The sequence below is a fragment of the Dipodomys merriami genome, unplaced genomic scaffold, assembly GCF_024711535.1.
Source record: "Dipodomys merriami isolate MVZ:Mamm:240054 unplaced genomic scaffold, mDipMer1.0.p SCAF_31, whole genome shotgun sequence".
Classification (NCBI taxonomy): Eukaryota; Metazoa; Chordata; class Mammalia; order Rodentia; family Heteromyidae; genus Dipodomys; species Dipodomys merriami.
Window position 1 is genome coordinate 3,014,508 of NW_027204604.1, and position 20,390 is coordinate 3,034,897.

Here is a 20,390-nt window from a genome sequence, read left to right on the forward strand (position 1 = left end):
TGTGTTCTTGGATGCATTGACCCTTCCCAAGTATTCCCTACAATGCATGCATATTTTTAAGACTGAACAATGATTCCAGTCCATCAAGGTAAGCAAGAAAGCTAAATGTGGGTTCTGCCATTGTATTGGTAACTCTAACCATGTTTGGGATATGGACATAGCTTGATCTAAAGTGTGAAATTGACCATATGCAAAACATACTCAAGTAGTAGTGAGCACTGTGGTTTATAGAGAAACTGATGAGAGAGGCAGGACTTAACAAGCAAAAAGTTTTGAGCATTACTAATTACTCCTGGAAGAAGCAATGTGACCATATAAATACTGTGATTTAAATAGATTCATTGAATTTCACAAATGTGGAAGGAGAAGGAAAAGGAAGAATAGTATTGAACCTATGCTAAGAATAGAATCAAGGTTCTTATGTACTAGGACAGAGATTTTTAACCTTTTCCCCTTGATTATTTTGTGAAAGTTCCAAGCTCTCACTTCAACGAAAGTACACAGAAACACACAACACTTTACCTGCAATTCTTACATCCTGAAAGTCTATCCACGGAACAAGTTCCATGTTTTTTCAGTGATCAAACATTTCTGTGTGTGTGTGTGTGTGTGTGTGTGTGTGTGTGTGTGTGTGTGTGTGTGTGTGATTATATGTGCATAAACTTTCATATATTCATTAGCTTTCTTTGATATTTTCATATATTGTTATACATTTTACTATTTTACAAATATGAAATTGTATGCATATGTGTGTATACACCAGTGGTGAGGTTTGAACTCAAGACCTCTTCATCTTGCTTAGCTTTCTTACTCACGACTGGTGCTGTAGCATCATAGCTCTACTTCCCAGATTTTGTCTGGTTAATTGGAGATAAGAGACTCACAGACTTTTCTGCCTGAACTGGCTTTGAACTGCAATCCTCAGATGGCAGGTATGATTTACTGGTGTCTGGCTCAAACATTTCTAAAATTGTAACATTTCTCAAATTGTAACATTCCTCAACTCTCATGAGCTGGAATTAGCTCTTGAGTTTCTTAACACTTTCTATGACTCTCCTAACTTGATAACAATGGTGGATTGAAAGAATATTTCTAGAGTGGAAGAGGTTCTAAATTTATTCTCATGACCTTCCGCCTGGTTTCACTGCAAACGTGTCCTACCTGTCTTTTCCCCTGTCTCTACTGTAGCTCCTTCCTGTCACCCCTAATGACTTTGACCTTGATGACCTTCGAGAATACCCATAGGGCCCTGTTTCTCTTCAACGTAGCCACACATTATAACTGCCACATAGGGTATAGATCTTCTAATACCTCTCCCTATGCCTGGCCTCCCCCAATGCCTGCCATTGTATGTCTGCCACAAGACCAGGCTGGCTCATAAAACCTCTTTATGTACTTTATTACTTAAACTTTTTTTTTATTTGCCTGCAGGAGCCCTTTAACAAAATCACATTGAATTGACTTTCTCACACCAAATCAAATCTCCCTGGTCCCAGTTCAGTTGTCTTTGTCAATATGTATTTTATAAATGGAGTGAATTAACAGATGCTCCTGGAACAGAAGTGCTGGGGTAGCGTTTATGTTTTTAGTGCTCTCTCTGGGCAGATGAGTTGTGTTGAAGTGTTATACAGGTATCTTGGGATGAAAGTCATGCTTGTCATTTCAGTGCATATATATTCTTCACCATTTTCTTTGCATAGACCTGAAACCTCTTTATTCATTTTTTTTCCTTGTGCCTGCTTATATGGTATTTTTTTCAGCTATGTCGTTAATCTTGGGTTGGAACTTATACACACCTTAGAATTAACTATCACAATGAAAGTGTCGCTATCATTCAAAGTGGACAGGGTTTTCTGTTAGCCACAGAGGACCACTCACTAATACATGTCTTGGCAAATCAATTTCTAATTTCTATTAACAAAAAATGTTTTTCTGTGAAGCTTTTTAAATTTGAAACACTAGATTGACATTGTTTTAGAATAGAGAGTTGTGTTTCCATAGCCTGGACCCGGACTTTGGGAGCATGAGTAGCTATCACTATTACAATGGATGTTTCATAGGATGCAAAATGGAACCTTTGCAAAGAGGAAACAATAAACACAGAAATCTATGGCGTAAGAGTGATATGGAAGAAATATTCCTCAAATATTTCCATATAGAAAGTGAAATTTTTTAAATGGAAAATATATGAATACTATAAACAATATGGCAATGCTTGGGGGCTCATGGTACTTCATCCCTTCTTTCTCTGAGAGCCATTTACTGGTTAAGACAAGTATGATTTCTTTACCTTCAGACTCACTGATTTTATGTTTATCCTATGAATTACTAACAGCAAACCTTTTCTTTCAGTTCTCCTGGACTGTGAAAATCCTTTGGCTTAAAATAAGATTCTCCGACCAATTCCTGAGTTCTGTTATGATTTGCCATATTCCAAGACTGGCTTTTTCTATTGCATTCTAGTCATCTCAAAACCATGATTCTACATTCTTGGTCTTCTCTTAGAATAATGGAATGCCAGTTCTCTAAATTAACTCTTTAGAAATCCATCAGTGTTCATAAATGATTTCCTTTATGATCATAAAGAGTAAAAAAAAAGTATTGACACGCTATTTGAAGTATCAATAAAAATGTGATCTAAAAAATCCTGCCCTCCCTTTTCTTACTTATATCCAATGCAATAGAAGCCACCCATTGGTTGTACGTATAGTTCAGAAAGGCAATATAGGTTAGCTGACCTGAAAATATAAACAGCTACAAGTTAGTATGGCCTATACAGTTTCAACAACATCTGCATCTTATTTAAAGGGACTCTCTACCTTTGTAAAATTTAATGAAGGGCCTTTACAAGAATGGCCCAATCTATCAATAATGTATGACCTGTTTTATTTTCTTTGGGCATATTTAAAACTGTGCATTCTGTGTGTGTGTGTGTGTGTGTGTGTGTGTGTGTGTGTCAAAGTTCAGAAGTCAAGTGCTACATGTGATAAATTAGGTAGAGGGTCAAAAGTTATTGCAATGCAGTTTGAGGAGATTGTCTGTCTCTGAATTTGCAGCTCATTCATGCTGAAGTGATGCACTCTGGGAATTACTACCAAACCCTGCTCTGCAACATCTGCTCTCCCTAAGTGAGTTAGTGCACGTCAGACATCTTTATGTCAGAATATCTCAGTGATGGATGCAGTCTTCAGAAAATGCTGCATAAAAATCTGGTGTGCCGTTCTGGCCATTAAGTGAAATTACTATTTAAATTAATGGCACTGTCACAGTTTATCTGTGCAAAGAATGAACGCTGATTAGGGTATTAAGTAATTAGCAATTTATCACACTGGAACAAGGTTGATAATAATTAAAGAAGTAATGGTTTACCAAAGAAACTAGAAAAGGAGTCACTTCTTGTTAGGTGAGTGAAATCTTAGGTGAAAATTTCTATTCAATAAAACAAAAGAAAGCATCTTTTCTTTTTTTTCCTAGTGTAAACACAGTTCATTATCAAAATTTTAGTTGACCTGTCAAAAGTCCCTCAGAGCGATCAGATGACTGATTAGGAGTCTGAATTAGGTCAATGTCTGCATTTTGATTTCATACTTACAGCATGGTGAAACCATGAAATAATTTGAGAGTAAAGGAGGAGAATGTATTCTGTTCCCTAAAAGGCCAGTTTTCAGATTTTGATTGCGCTTTAAAATAGAAACATGAATTGTTTTAAGAAAATTGCTAGAGAAAACAAAATGACAGTCAAGAATTCAAGGTTGTATTTAAATGTCTGATAAGAAGACAACAGGAAAATATCCAAACAATATAAAACCCAAAGCTGTGCATTTTACTTTTATTTTACTTGTGTGAATATACATGTATGTGCATGCCTATATTATAGACTTTTGTACATGTACATACAAACATACACACACATACATATTTACCCCCTAATCAAAACTGTGTCTGCAATGAGAACCCTACTGTGTGTATTTTTTTTTTCAAAAAGGCTTCTTAGAGATGTTAAAATAACTATTAATAGAACACTATTTTTAAATCAGTCACTGTGAAGAATTATCACCTTTAGAACCACATGGCATAACTAAACTCTGTCATGATCAATGTATATCTTCAATAATTTCTTTTAAATATTTGGAAATATTTTTAATGGAAAGATCAATAACAAGGCTTTCTGGAACCATATGAAGGTAAACCTTTTTCTTAACCAAATTAGTATCTACTTACTGATTAAAGAAAAGCATTTACAAACTCTTGAACTATTACTGGGGACAATATTCCACAATGTCTATGTTTGTACGGGACCAAATTAAACCATTGGGGACCCCAGAACACTCTGAAGTTCTTTATGTTATCAGTGGGACTAATAATAAATAAACAAAATTCTAATTAAAGTAAATCATTCATCCCATGATGTGGTACAGTAAGGCAGAAACTCTAATAGGAAGTGATATGAAGTCAAGACACCTTCATTTCTAGCTTAATCTGATTCTGAAGTATTGTTTATTGATTTATGCATTCATATCCAAATTTCTGCTTGTTTTAATGCTGTATTTTATTTATGTGAATCTAAGCAATTAAATAAATTTTGGTGGGTTATAACTCAGATATATGTATCTTGTTTTGTTTTTTTGTGTGGTTTTGGGGGTTTTTTGTTTTTGTTTTTTTTTGTTGTTGTTCTTGGTGCCAGTGCTGGAGCTCGAACTCAGGGCCTAGCTTTATCCTTTAGCTATTTTTAGCTATTTCACTCAAAGTTGGTCTTCTACCACCTAAGCCACATCTCTGCTTCCAGCTATTTAATGCTTAATGATAGATCAGAGTTTAATGGACTTTTCTGGCTGGGCCAGCTTTGAACCTTGATCCTTGAATCTTAGCTTCTTGGGTAGCTAGGATTACAGGTATGAGCTATCAACACCTAGCAGTTCCTGTATGCTTATCCAGATGTACAAACTGATGGACTTTCCAATGGTGCACCTAACCTCACAACCACGTCCACTGCTAGACCTAGGACACAGAGAGAATCCAGAAAATTGTGGCTGGCTGGTATACCTGATCTGTGAACACATTCAGCTGCTTCTAGGTACTACATCCAAGACAAAGAGAAAGGAAGGCCTTCTTTGTTCCTGGCTCTTCTTGTCTACACCCTAGATAAGACAGGCAAAACCTAACAAGATTCCTACGAGTTCTTTGTTGTTCTTGTTTTGTTTTTTGACATCTGGAAACCAAGCCACCTGCCTGGTTTCTTACCCCACACTGCCTAGGTAACTTAGGTTCTCTTGTGAGTTTCTAGAGCTTTCTACAACATGATGTTATCATCCCAAAATGGGAAAGCAGTTTCTATGGCAGAAATCTAATCTTTTTTGTTTTTATGGAGCATGGGCGAAGCCTAGCCCGGCTGAATGATTTCTGAACAGTTCCTCTTGTGTGTTCTTTTCCTAATTAGTGTCTAGTGCTCCTGGTAAGAAGGACTCTCACTGCACCTTTAAATCACCTTGGTAGAGAAATGCTACCTTCAGTATGGCTGAAACTGCCTGAGTCTGACATTTTTATACCAAACTTTATAGCAGCCTCAGTTTTCTTCTCTTTTTTTTTATTTCATATTCATATATAACATTTTATTGTTGCAGGGATGTTCTGTTGTGGGCAGGATTATGTGAATATGTCAGATACCATATGCTGCTCAGCTTCCAGTGGTGAGTCTAAAGCACATGTTAAAAAGAATGACCCAGTGCCAGTAAAATGCTGTGAGACTGAACTTATTCCAAAGAGCCAGAGATGCTGTAACGGAGTTGGATATCATCCTTTGAAATATGTTTGCTCTGACAAGATTTCAACTGGAATGATGATGAAGGTAATTGATAGAAAACCTCTCAGAGGTGCTGATTTGACAATGGAAAGAGAAATACATTGTTCATAACTATTTTTCTAAAATAGGAATATAAAAACTCCTGTGTGCATTATTCATTTTCACATTACATCCATATTAATACCGAATGAGTCTGCTATGATTGATGTTATTGCAATGAATTCTAAAGGAATTAATAATGATTAGCTGTTCTCTGGGAAGCTTCACCCAGCACTTGAAATGAGCTGGGGATTGAAAGTCTGTGTGCTCAAAGGCCAGCACCAGGCATCATGGACAGCTGCATGGTATCATTTTATGACCCTCTTTAGTGCACAAACCCTAACCCTTCACCTTCCTTTGAGAGACACCTGAGCCCCAGTCAGTTCACTTACCTGTGTATGGTATTGCCTTTGGAACAGTGCAAGATGAGCAAGTACCTTTGTCAACAACAATCATAAATAACCATGCATGTTTATATGCTATGATGATTCCCATCGAGCCATGTCATATTTGTGGGCATTAAAGTTATACCACAACCCCAGCAGCCTTGCATTTTAAGAAAAGAATGATGGGTATTTGAAAAACACCTTCCTGTGCTCTGGAGTAACTTGTCCATATCAGGTGGCTCATACTGAATGTCTTCCTCACAGACAGAAGAAGGCCACTTGTGGAAAGAAGCAACCATATGGTTCCTGCACAGACATCCTTTAGTTGGATGTGTGAAATCATTCTTAGATATCGATCTTTGATTTTTTAGGACCCTGGAAAGCATTTTCTAGTAATGAGTGATTACAATGATACATGAGTTTGGTAAAAAAAAAAAAAATTTTTTTAGGGAAGTAGTAATATTTCTCCACACTGAACCAAATAATGTTTTCTAGGTTATGTTCAACCTATGGGTCACCATGTGGGCCCTCCCCAGGGACTTCCTCTTCTGTTCCAGGCTGAACTGCTTCTCTATAGGATTTCTACCCTCCTGGCCCAGGAGATGTTCCCTAAGCTGTCAAGTCCGGAATTTCTTCTACCTTTGTTTGTCTCTCTGGGTTCTCGACCTCGTTTCCCTTCTTTTAGAGAAGTATCTTTTTGGGTATAGATGTCCAGAAGGTAAATGTCTACAGAGCATAATATAGGAAATTATTTTTCTACCCTGTGCCCAGATTAAGTTTGGCTAGATAGGTAGTTCAAGGTTAAAAAAATCATTTTCATTTGTAATTTTAGAGCAATTTTAAATCAGTTTGGGGGCTTCACTGATATTTAAATTCCTGTTTATTAATAGGCAACTCTGTTACTTAGCCTCTGAAAACTGTTTATGATGCTTTATTTATCTTCTTTTTTTAATTTCATGAAAATATGCCTCTGCATAGATATTATTATTATTGATTATTACTATTATTCATAATGATGTGCTTTGATGGACACATCTGGAGTTTAGGATTATTGTTTGATGATTTGTTTCTGCTTTTATCTCTGTTTTTATGTATTATTAGATGGGCATTGGTCTTCCTAAACTGATCTAAATTTTTCTTCTTTCTATTCCTTGTTATTGAGGTCATGACTATCAATCTGGTGAGACATTTCCTGAATTTTGGCTTTCAACCTTTTTTTAATGTCAACTATCTTTAAAAAAAATACTTTAAGGGCTCTTTTCTTTTGGCAACTATGATTTATTCATGGCATTTTACTCTGTTTTTGCTCAATGCTCGTGCTGTACCATTTGAACCACAGCATCACCTCTGGTCTTCTGGTGGTTAATCAGAGATCAAAGTCACATGGACTTTCCTACCCAGGCTGGCTTTGAACCATGATTCTCAGATCTCAGCCTCCTGAGTAGCTAGGATTGCAGGTGTGAGCCACCAGCTCCTGGCTCTGGCATCTTAATCTAGTTTTCTTTCTGGATTATCTCTTTTTAGGATCCTGAATGTATGAATTATGCATTTCTTTTTATTACTTATTTGCCTTATTTCTTTGACTGTCTCACTTGCAAATCTGATACCAGTTTACCTTTTTTCCTTTTATCTTCTTTCTTTTTGCATTGCTTCTGCTTCCACAGAGTCTCTTTATTTTTTTCATTTGGAAATTTCTTTCTGTTGGAGACTGACTGTAAGTTTGCTGAGCATAGGCCTAGCCTATCTATCAATGGGGCACAGTCAGATAATCATGTCACCGTATAGTTTGTGTTTGTCAAAGAATCACATTGCCAGGAGCCCTCAACAAAGGTACTTAGCAATCCTTAATGCTCTGTCTCAGGAGTGGATACTATGCCCGTAGCTGCCAGTGTATGAGGAGTCCAGAAGGAAAGGAGTCTGCGGTTCCTGCTGTGTAAAATATAGGCTCGATATTCCCATTCACCATGTTCACTCTCGTACTTGGCTTTCTATTTCTTTCCATTTGTTTTCTGAGCTTGACTCATTTTGAAGTATCTTGCCAAGTAGTAGCAACACATACACACACACACACACACACACACACACGCCCCCCCACCCCCCCGCCACACACACACAGTCCTAAAACTCTTATAACCTCATCCCTTGAAGCCATGAACTAAGTAGTTTCATGGCTCACCTAGACAGTAATTCCAGGGCACCAGTTATTTTTCCATGGCAGTCCAGCACTCTCCAAGCTTCTCATCCTCTATTTCAATGTTTTTGTCACTCCTATCTAACTATCAAGTCAATGCCACCTGTTTTAGCATTTTGTTTTTGTTATTATGGATAAACTGCTGAGATTTTTTTTTAATGCTCAAGTATGTAATGGATTTATAGAAAGAAATTTTTCCAGATTTATTGAGATGCAGTTAACAAATAAAATCATCTACATATTTAAGGTATTCAACCTGAAGTAGATGAATATTCTGGGAAATGATCAAAATTAAACTATTTGGAATATCCATCATCACACATACGTCTCATGTTTTGTTTTTGTTTTTGTTATGTGCTGATCCTGAGGCTTGAACTCTGGGCCTGGGTGCTGTCCTTGGGCAATTTTTTGCTCAAAGATAGCACTCTACATTTGAGCCACAGGGCCACTTTTGGCTTTTTTCATGATTAATTGGAGATAAGAGTCTCACAGACTTTCCTGCCCAAACTGATCTCTAACCACAATCCTTAGATCTCAGCCTTCGGAGTACCTAGGATTACAGGCATGAGCTACTGGTGCCCAGCATCCTGTATTTGTTTTCTTTTTCTGTTTTTTTTAAGTTTTGTGGTTGCGTATTTACAATGCTTAAGGTCTAGCTTCTTAATCATGTTGTAATGATTGTTTCATATTAGTGTGCATTAGGCAGATCCCTTCAAGCACAAACCTAAGTCCGTTCCTTCTCGTGATGTTTGACACACAGTCCTCAGATCACAAGGGAAAGGGAAGAGCAGGGACATTTTCAGATACCTGGGTACCAGATCTAGAGTACATCCCTTTCTTTACTTTAGTCCTATCTAATCATGTGGTCTTCTGATTGCAAATAGGCTTGACTAGCTAATGTTTCCCAGGAGGGTCTTAAAGGAAAAATGTGAATGTCTTTTTTTAGTACATGACCACTCTGTCTACCACATCCATTTTCCTACTTCTAAACATGTTTGAGCAGCCCTGTGTGTGCTGTTTCCCTTCCTATTTCTTCAGATTTCCTGTTGATTTTCTATACTTAAGTTATCCTTTTATTCTCATTTGGGAGGGCTTGTAAGAGGATGATAAATATGCATGTTCAATTCACCACGTTTAAACCAAACTCTCACTATATTTTTCATTAGCAGTATTACTTTGACTCCTTGGAGAGAATAGTTTACCAAATAGTTCACATAGAAATTTATTGATAGAGTTTAATAGTGAAAAGCACTTGAAATCCAGTTTGATACTTCTAGAAAGCAAAGTAGATCTCTGCCTTATATAAATATTACCTGTAATTTGAGATGATTCAGCCTTTAATTTTCTCAGATTAGACCAGTTGTCAGTAATTATGAAAAAAGTCCAGAAATTCACCAAAGAAAAGGTTGGTAAATAAATATAAGTAAATATGATGACAACATATGAAAGATATAGATTGTCTAAAAGCAGAAAGTATCATTTCTTATGGGTCCAACTTTTCTAACAACGTAGGAAGTACAGATAACAATGTAGGAAGTACAGATTTCCAAGTATTATGCTCTTCATTTTCTCCAAAATGCCATAAGCATTTTCAAAGTAACAACAACATAAAATAATAGTATTATACTATTTGTAGAGCATTTACAAAGCTTGTTGGATCCAGTACACCTTCCTACTCATAAATTTTACTTGATTTCTCCCCTTTAAGCAGATGATTCATTCAGGGTATAAGTGACTTGCCCAAATTCACAGTTCAGAATTCACAAAACTAGAATTTTAATTTTTAAAAAATCTCTTGTGATTGCAGTGTAAAATCCTCTTCTTCCTCTCTGCCCGTTCTTACCACTGACAGGAAACCGAAGAGTGTGGGATCCTCTGCCCGGTGTCAATGAAAGCCACAGCATTCTGTGGCCAGTGTGACTTCAACTCTACCAGCCATGTTTGTGCTGTGACAAGAGGACCTCGCAGTTCCCCAGGGAAGACATCGTCTGAAGAATTATGTTCATCCGCTGAGGAGACTGTTCATTCTGGAGGTGTAGACACATACTCCTTCACAGGTGACGGAAATCCAGTGGTCTCTCATGGCTGGGCTAGGGAAGGCGAGTGAAAAACCACTGCAGAATGCTAAGTTCATTCTTCCATCATCCTATCTTAACCTGTTATCAGTTAATTCCATCATACTTTAGGACTGGCTAGTTACAAGGTATTTATAAGCATAATATGTTTTTGTAGTTAACAAAAATTTTAATTGTTGTAAAGTCTAACTTTAATCAAGGCTAGATCTTACTTGAAATTAAACTTATAGACAGTAAGACATCAGAGACACAGGTCGGTTAACTGATCTATTGAGTTAAGTTAGAATGAATATTCCTTCTAAAACAAAGTTTGAATGCACTCATAATTTGCATTGAGTTCAGAGAATGGAGAATGCTACATTTGCAGGGAGAAAGCAAGACAGATCAATGTCAATTACTGTAAGACCTAGCAGCATTGCTCTGAGATGTAGCTGAACTCAAGCCCAGTATTTGCCCAATATGGTCAAGTCTTCTTTGGAACAATAATCTTCATATGTAATTGCAAATAGTACTTTCTAAGCATTCTACTGGATTAGTCCAAAATAATGATTCACAGTATAGGTCCAACTGAGTGAAAAAATTATAAAGTTTTAGATTACATCTTAATAATTCTCATCTCTTATTTTTATTATTTTTATAATTATTGTATAACGTTTATTATTTGTCCATTTGCATAAGTCCCTACAGAATGTGTTTCTCAGGGTTTTTTGGTTGTTGTTTTATCATTTGTATTTATGTGTTTGTGATTTGTCAGGTAGAGCCAAGTAGAATTTATTTAAGTGACATAATTCAAGAAAGCTATCATTAAATAAATGAAACAATGCTTTATTCTATCACAAATCATCACACTGCCTGACTCCACCAATGGAGTGGAGGAATGAAAAAATCCCAGGATACTATGATCAGAGAAGACTGAAAAAGGAAGAAAGAGTAGAAATAAGGTTGATCAAATGTTTAGTCCCCAGTATTGTGCTAGGTATTTCAAATCCTTAGCTTGGTTATCCACTGAGCAATGATCTAAGTATGATCATTTAGCAGATGAGAAAATTGACGGTCAGATCTATAAAAGGAGATTGCTGTGGTAAGGAAACAGATTCCCATCGTGTTATCCTCAAAAAGAACAGATCTGGAAGACTATATATATATATATATATATATATATATATATATATATATATATATATATATATTATATATATATATATATATATATATATATATACAGTACAGCACAAATACAGCTTGTAAAGTTGAAAGTCACACCAGCCACAGTTTGCTGTGACTTTATAGATGTTGGACAAAAAAAAAAAAAAAAGATCCCACAGCCTTTGGTTTCCTGTAGGAGGAAGGACAGTTAGAGAGGGAAAGGAAAAAGGAAGGATTTTAAAATTTCCTCTAGGCCAGGTGCTGGTAGCTCATGCCTGTAATCCTACCTACTCAGGAGACTGAGATCTGAGGATCTTGGTTTCAAACCTGTCCAGGAAGGAAAGTCCATAAGACTCTTACCTCACATTGACCACCAGAAAACTGGAAGTGGAGCTTAAAGTGATAGAGCACTAGCCTTGAGTGAAAGAGCTTAGGGAAAGTGCCTAGGCCTGAGTTCAAGTCCTACAACTGATAGAAAAAAATAGAATAAAATTAAAATTTCTTCTAGACCTATTCAAGACAGATTTTGATATCTTGCAAATGAAGACTTTCTTTCACCAGCTTGATTGAAAATCTCAATACATACTGAAGAGAAATTACAGATTGAATACAATAGAGAATAGCTACTTTGAAGGGAATTCGACCCTTAAGAATTTATTTTTAAATGTTTATAAGATTTTGGTATTGATATTTTGGGGGCAGTACTGGAATTTGAACTCTGAGCATTATGCTTATAAGGCAAAATATTCTAGCACTTGAGCCATCCTTCTAGCCTTGTTATTAATATCTTGATAGTAGTTTTAAAAAATACAGAGGGCTCAGTGGTAGAGTGCTTGCTTCGCATGCATGAGGCCCTGGGTTTGATTCCTCTGCACCACATAAGCAGAAAAAGTCGGAAGTGGCACTGTGGCTCAAGTGGTAGAGTGCTAGCCTTGAGCTGAAGAGCTGAGGGACAGTGCCCAGGCCAAGAGTTCAGGCTCCACCACTGACAAAAAAAAAAAAAAAACAGATAAGAAAACTTAATGGTCTATTTTCTACCACTGCAGATGTGAACCTGGAGCCATACACAATATATGAATACAGAGTTTCTGCCTGGAACAGCTACGGAAGTGGGTTCAGCAGACCCATTCGTGCCCGCACCAAAGAAGATGTCCCTCAAGGAGTAAGAGCCCCTAGATGGAGCAAAATGGGCGATCTTGAAGATGCAATTGTCCTAAACTGGAAGAAACCCATACAACCAAATGGTATTAAGTTTACTCTCAAAACAGGAAATCATCTGACCTTAAATCAATCATGAAATTGAAATAAGTATAATTTTCATTACCTTGGCATTCAGCTAACCACTAGATCAGTATGACTGATAAGGGAAACTACTTTATGCCAAGTAATTGTTCACACTGTAGTATACTGGGCTCTTCACTCATTCTAATTAAAAGAATAATTAAAACTTCCCTGAAACCATCCTATGTCCCACCCATTATTCTTATTTGTTTAATTATCTAAGTAGTTGTACAAAGGAAGTTTCCATGTATTAGATCAATTTATGAGTTCAATGCATCTTGATGGGTGTCACCTCTTCCATTGTTCCCCTTATCTCTCCCACCCCCATCCATTCCATTTGCACATGTGTACATTAAATATTTGCCCATCCTTCCTCTCTCCATTCATCTGCCTCTAATTTCCTTCACCTCCTCCCAAACAACACATGTCTCAGATTCCTGGTATTCATCTTGTTCAACTATGAATTTTTATTTTTGGTTGGTCGTGGGGCTTGAACTCTGGGCTTGGGCGCTGTCCCTACGCTCTTCAGCTCAAGGTGAGCACTCTACCGCTTAAGCCACAGCACCACTTCCAGTTTTTTCTAGTGGTTTACTGGAGAGAAGCTTTTATTTTTGCTCAAGGCTCACAGTCTACCACTTGAGCCACAGCTCTACTTCCGACTGGTTAATTGGAGATAAGAGGCTCATGGACTTTCCTATCCCGGCTGGCTTTGAACATAGATCTTTAGATCTCAGCCTCCTGAGTGAGGGACTTATCCTGGCCTCATAACCCCAGGTGCATCAGCAAATATCTGGCTCTGGGTAAAGCATTCCGTTCCGGAAGAGTCTCATGGACTTTGAACTGTAATCCTCAGATCTCAGCCTCCAGAGTAGCTAGGATTACAGGCATGAGCTGAGTTTGTTGTTTGAAGGAGGTGACACTGGTCTAATAATCCATGCCCCATTGAGTGATACACAAGAAAGGCAAAAAAAAAAATCATTTCAATGTTGGAAGTAAATGTGCATGATAGTAAAGAGGAAATAAACACAAATGGATCCAATTACTTAAGTCAGGAACTCGTCTTCTCCATGATAGTACAATTAAGAACCACTCGAGTATGGCAATATAATAACAAATTAAAAGTGAACAATGTAATAATATCTCATTTCTTCAGAGCACTGAGAGATGTAAGTTATTTTCAAATAACTTATGATACTCAAATACAGATATTTCTCTCTCTCTCTTTTAGGTCCTATCATATACTATAGCCTTCTCCGAAATGGGATGGAACGCTTTCGGGGAACATCATTGAGTTTCTCTGATACAAAGGGAATTCAACCATTCCAGGAATATTCATACCAGCTAAAGGCTTGCACAGTTGCTGGCTGTACCAGCAGTAGCAAGGTAAGGGAAATGTGTCTGCACTCTGCGATGGGAAGTCTGCTGAAACTTGGGGCTATGTGAACAACTAGGTTATGAAATGGTTTTTGTTTCAATGACAGAGAGCAATGCCCCCTCAAAGAGGGATTAAATGTCCCTGTGTTGCCTGACATTGGTACTAATACTTATGCCCAATAGGAGTCCTTACAAGGGAAAATTGTCAAACACTCTGTGTATGTGTGTGTGTGTGTGTGTGTGTGTGTGTGCTTCTTGTGCATAGTACTGCACTCTGTGTGTGTGTGTGTGTGTGTGTGTGCTTCTTGTGCATAGTACTGCACTCTGTGTGTGTGTGTGTGTGTGTGTGTGTGTGTGTGTGTGTGTGTGTGTGTGTGTGTGCTTCTTGTGCATAGTACTGCAGCCTAAACTGAGAGAATGAGTTCTGTCCCTTAGTATATCCCCACCCCTCAGTCATGGGGCTTGAGCTCCATGCCTGGACACTCTCCCTGAGCTTTTCTGTTCAAGGCTAGTGCTCTATGACTTTGAGCCACAGTGCTACATCTGGTTTTCTGGTGGTCAACTGGAGAAAAGAGTTTCGTGGCCTTTCCTGCCCTGGCTGTCTTTGAACCAGATCTCAGCCTCCTGAATAGCTAGGATTATAGGTGTGAGCCCCTTAGCATTTTTACTCAAGGCTGGTGCTCTACCACTTGAGCCAAAAACCCACCTCTGCACTTCTGCTGGTTCATTGGCACTAAGATTCTCATGGTCTTTATGTTTGGGCTGGCTTTGAACTTTAATCCTCAGATCTCAGCCTCCTGAGTAGCTAGGATTACAGGCATGAGCCACCTGTGACCAGCTCAAATACCAATGTCTTATTAATAAAATTAATAAATAAATAAAACCTGGCACCACTGACAACTTCTCTTTCTCACTCTTCTCCTACCAACTATTTTAGGTCATTGCTATTGTCGCCAGACAACCCTAGGGTGAGGATTTTGAGGCTGATCCCAATGTGGCTGTGTTGAAAAGTAGCAGGACCTTTAAGAGACATTTATCATGAGGGAGTGCACTCATGGGGGGTGAATAGCCTCTTGTTCCCAGCAAGTGAGTTCTCACTCTCATAAGACTCGCTACTTGCAGAGGAGGTAGGACAGAGAGATTGCCTCCTTGTCTCTACTTTATTACACGAGCCCTCTCCCCTCCTCAAAGCAACATGGATCCCTTACTAGATGTGGTCTCCCAATCTAGGCTTTGCAGCTTCCAAAACAATGAACCAAAACTATCAGCCTCTTCTTTATAAGTGACTCTGTCATAGGTTCTCTGCTATAGCCACAACAACAGAGAGAGCAATAATGTTGGAAGAGTCCCTAATAAAAATCCTAAAACCATACTTCAGTTGAAAAGAAACTTATCTGCTCTTTTTAATTTTTCTATAGTACCCAGGATTGAACTCAAGAGCTTTTGTGCTTGCTAGGCAAGTATTCTACCTATCATTTTTCAGTTGAAAAGAAAGGTATCTGCTCTTTTTAATTTTTTTTACAGCACCCAGGATTGAACTCAGCTTTGTGCTTGCTAGGCAAGCAGTCTACCTAGAGCCACATCCCCAGCCCTCTTGCTTTTTGTGTTTTCAAATAGGGTCTCTTGCTAGCTTTCCCTAGGGTGGATTTGGATTACGATCCTCCTCCATCCATCTTTCAGATATCTGCATGACAGACTTAGGTTTCCACACCCAGACCAGTTGTCTGATGATAATAGACCGAAAAAGGCAAAAGAGCTTGGCATAGAAAAAAAAAACATGGCTTCAGGGTTTCTGCAGTGGCTTTGGCCAAAAATAATGAAGACCTAGATTCAAGCTCATGGGGTCAGAATGAAGGATATCACAAAGAAACAGCCAATAGCAGGGGACAAAATCTACAGTACTTGAAAGCCAACTGTATGTAGAAAAGCCAGCTACTGGTACCACATACTTGTAGTACCAGTTACTCAGGAGGCTGAGATGTGAGGACCAGCCTAGGCAGAAAAGTCAATGAGATTCTTAGTCCAATTAACCAGCAAAGGGCCCAAAGCAGAGGTATGTCTCGAGTGGTAGAGTGCCAGCCTTGAACAAAAAAGCACCAATCCCTGAAGTTAAGGACAAGTACACACAAAAGGAAAAAGAAAAACAAAAAGAAAGCTGCACACAGAGAATTAAGAGGAAGGAGCCATAATTATTTTCAACCTATGTGGCTTGAATATTTTGAAGATAATAGTGCCTTTTTGAAAACAAATGAAAGTTTTTTTTTTAAAGCAATGTGTTAAGGAATAATCTCAGACTTTTAAAGTTTTTTTAAATAATATTTAGAATAAAGGAGCAGGGAGAAAGATTGTAGAAGCAGATATTCTTTGGCACTTTAAAGATGAATGCCTCATTAGATGCTAGGTTTTGCTAGAAAGATCTATGCGTGAAGTTGAAATGATAAGTTTAAATATGATTATTAAAGGAGACTCGAAAAAGGGCCCAGCATGGAAAACCTTAGGCAAGAAGTAAATGTAAAAGAAGGAATCTTGTATAAGAAATTAGAAAGAAAGAGAGAGAGAGAAAGAAAAAAGAAACAATTTAGGAGGAAAATAAATGAAGACCCATTTCTCAGAAGCCAATCCTGTCTGTGAGGGACTCCTGGGAGGGAATCCACACAGATTCCAACCCTATTGACTCTCTCTACATGTCTGTGACTATAAGAACAGCATCTTCTTCACACATTTGCAAGAACCAAAGAAAACACTGCCAAACTCACAGGCTATTTTTGCAATTTTGATCAACAGAATCCGCCCTCCCCCAAAACAACTCCAAGCCTAGCCACCCCCCCCCCCGAATAAGATAAATGGCAGCCAATTGGCTTCACCAAAAGTTAGGGTCCAAACAGTCCTTGAACAATTCCGTGCATTTTGCATAGATATGGCTGATGCCTACCAACTCTCCAAAAGAGAAATAAGGGTAAAAGTGAAATCAGAGTGAAATCCATGAATAAACAAAGCCAGAAAGTGGCAGTTTTTAATCCAAACCTCTATCTATTTTGACATTATTGATTCTATCACTGGTTGGTTTTGCCTTTGCTGGCTTCTTACTTGGTACTTTTTCTTTTGAGAACATCCCCGCAAACACTATAAAATCATCTCATCTCAGGTGTCAAGAGGAAAGAGTATATAGGAAAAGATGTCCATTTATACTGTTCAAAGCATATTATGTGCAAGCAAGTTCAGATGTAGGTTTTGCTCCATATTTACTGGTGCTTAAAGTGTACAAAATCAGGCTGTTAAAATGCAAAGACACTGATAGGCCATATGGAAGAGAGTTATCAGGAGTTCTCTAGGAAGACAGTCTGCCAGCCAGATTTTACTTGTTTAAACTGAGGGCTGCACTCTGCCGTCAAAATTGTTGTTGAACCTGTTGTGATAAATGGTAGTCAGAGACTTATGGAATGTATTCAAGGTCAGATTTCATTGTTTAAATAGGCTGGGAGGGAAAAGAATAAAAATAGGGGATTGTTTCTCCAAGCCCTTGCTAATGATATGCCAGGCCAGACAACAACATTTTAAAACAAAAGTGACACCCTCATTGATCAGGATACCTAGTGTACGATTACAATAAATTGCTGTTTAATTCCTGTGTTTGCAGGTAGTTGCAGGTACTACCCAAGGCATTCCTGAGAGGGTCATGCCGCCAAGTATCACAGCCTCCAGTGCAGAGGCTTTGCATCTGAGCTGGAGGGTCCCCGCGCGGCCCAATGGTGTCATTAAAGAGTACCAGCTCCGGCAGGCCGGGAGAGGCCTCATCTACACTGATGCCACTGACAGGAGGCAGCATACGGTCACAGGTGAAAAAACTCGCAACCTACCAGAGAAGGCTGTCACTGTGGCTGGGGGGGGCAAACCTCCCAGGGGTGTGTGTTTGATATATGAGGTCACTTCGAAAGGACATGTTCCCCTGACATATGGTCAGGTCCCCACTTATCCATGCTAATAGAAGAGCCCACACTGGCAGCAATAAGCCACAACAGCAGATAACTTCAGAAATAATTTATATTTGGCTTTGATATGCATTATGTGTGGGAATTTTTTTGGGTTGTATCAGTAGTAAGTCCGTTGTTTTTTTTTTTTCCCAAACAAACAGTATGAAGTCTTTTTCATTCCCCAAAGATATACCCTAGAGAATGGGACTTAGGACAGCCAAAATGGACTGGAAGGTAGCTAACAGGCTAGCATTTGTCTAGTCACTGGAGAATCAACACACAGACCTGGGGAATGGGTTGTGACTGTTAATGTTAGCCATAATTAACAGTCATTGTGTTATTTTTATTATGTATTTGGACATTGTCTATTATAATTAGCCTTAAAGCTATAGTAAAAGGATAGTGTGAGCTTAAATAATTGTTCATCATGATTACGAATTTAAAAAGCTAACATATTTGATAGCTATTTCTTGAAATAAGATGCATTTCCTGACTGAACCAGTCTGCAACAGCTTCTCTGTTATATCACCCCGTCTTGCTTGTGAGCATAGAGTTGGAACTCTGATATTTTAGTGTTCATTTTTTGCCATGGTATTTCTCCCCAGATTCAAATGCCAGCTGCGAGAAAAGAAAACTGGTCAACCTTGTTCCATGCTGTACTTCTTGCATGTAGAAAAATCCTTAACAAAGTGTTTAGGAAGTGAATGAGTTTGTCTCAAATAACTCTTGCAAGTACTTACTATTCACTATCTAGTTCAGATTTTTTTTAGCCATTTCTGGGGCTTGAACTCAGGGCCTGGGCACTGTCTCTGAGCTACTTTTGCTCAAGGCTAGTGCTCTACCACTTGAGCCACAGCCCCACTTCTGGCTTTACTGTTTAAGTGATACTGAGGAATCAAACCCAGGACTTCATGTGTACTAGGTAAGCACTCTACAACTAAGCCACATTCCCCAGGCCTATCTAGTTCAGTTCACATCAGGAACCACAGACAACATGTTATAAACTTACAGACCTCCTGAATGAATGAAGACCTTCTTTTACACCTTGCAGGGTGTGTTAATAACACTAATAATTAAACCTACAAAGAAGTTCAGAAAGACCTAGAAAAAATGTGCCTATTTTTTGTTTGTTTGTTTAAGGAGATTCAATCTACAATACACAGGTGGCTCGGATGATTTTTTCTTAAATTCTGTAATTTTTGTGACAGGGAAACAAACATTCACCGACTTACTCTCCAATGGTTTTGCAAATGTGCCACCAGCCTGAGAAGACGCTTGATGCACATTTGCATACCGTCGCCTTGTGTTCCTTCCTCAGAGTCCTAAGTGACCAGAGACAATGGAAATGGGAAAATGCTTGACAAATGATCAAATGATCCAACTGGTTTCTCACTTTTTACCTCAATAGAAGTAAAAATAATCCCAAGTGAATAGCAAAATCTTACCTAGCTTACCTTTACGTAGTGCTGTATCACTCTTTTTCAGTCACAGCTGACACTATACCACGTGAGCCATGCCTTCCGTTCTGGCTTTTCACTGGTTAATTGGAAATAAAAGTCTTCTGCCCAGGCTTCTAACCTCTATCCTCAGAGCTCAGCCTTCTGTGTAGCTAAAATTACAGGCATAAACCGGTTCAAACATTTGTTAAAGTGTGACATTCCCTAACGCCTGCGAAGCGAAATTAGCTCTAGAATTTCTTAGCACTTTCTGTAATTCTACCAACTCCAACTCCAAGTACTCAGACTCCCGAGGACCTAGGATGCTTTTTATTATTCATATATATATATATATATATATATATGTATGTATATATATATAGTTATTGTAAAGATACTGTACAGAGGGGTTACAGTTACATGAGCAAGGTAATGAGTCTATTTCCTATGGAGCATTGTTACACCCTCCTTTAATTTTCCCTACCATCTCTTTCCTCCCTACCTCCCCAACTCCTCCCTCCCCTCTCCCACCCCCTCCCACCCCCACCCTACTTTCCATAAAGTTGTAAAGTTCGTTTTCAACATACTGTCTTGTGCATCTCATTGTTACTATGTGATTTTTTCTTGCTTCTTTGTATGTTCTTCCCCCATGGTACAACCCCTGTGGTCACTGTGTTCTGCATCTTGTATA

At 38.3% G+C, this 20,390-nt stretch overlaps 1 protein-coding gene across 1 annotated transcript in view; it reads left to right on the forward strand.

Annotated features, from left to right (window-relative positions):
- The window catches only part of Ush2a (usherin), a 640,266-nt gene that overhangs the window by 483,109 nt on the left and 136,767 nt on the right, over nucleotides 1-20,390 (forward strand). Inside the window, exons 50-54 of the mRNA XM_070041435.1 lie at nucleotides 5,622-5,845; nucleotides 10,269-10,473; nucleotides 12,684-12,881; nucleotides 14,147-14,301; nucleotides 17,930-18,128. Coding sequence (XP_069897536.1) covers nucleotides 5,622-5,845; nucleotides 10,269-10,473; nucleotides 12,684-12,881; nucleotides 14,147-14,301; nucleotides 17,930-18,128 — 981 coding nt within the window. The remainder of the gene's footprint in view (nucleotides 1-5,621; nucleotides 5,846-10,268; nucleotides 10,474-12,683; nucleotides 12,882-14,146; nucleotides 14,302-17,929; nucleotides 18,129-20,390) is intronic.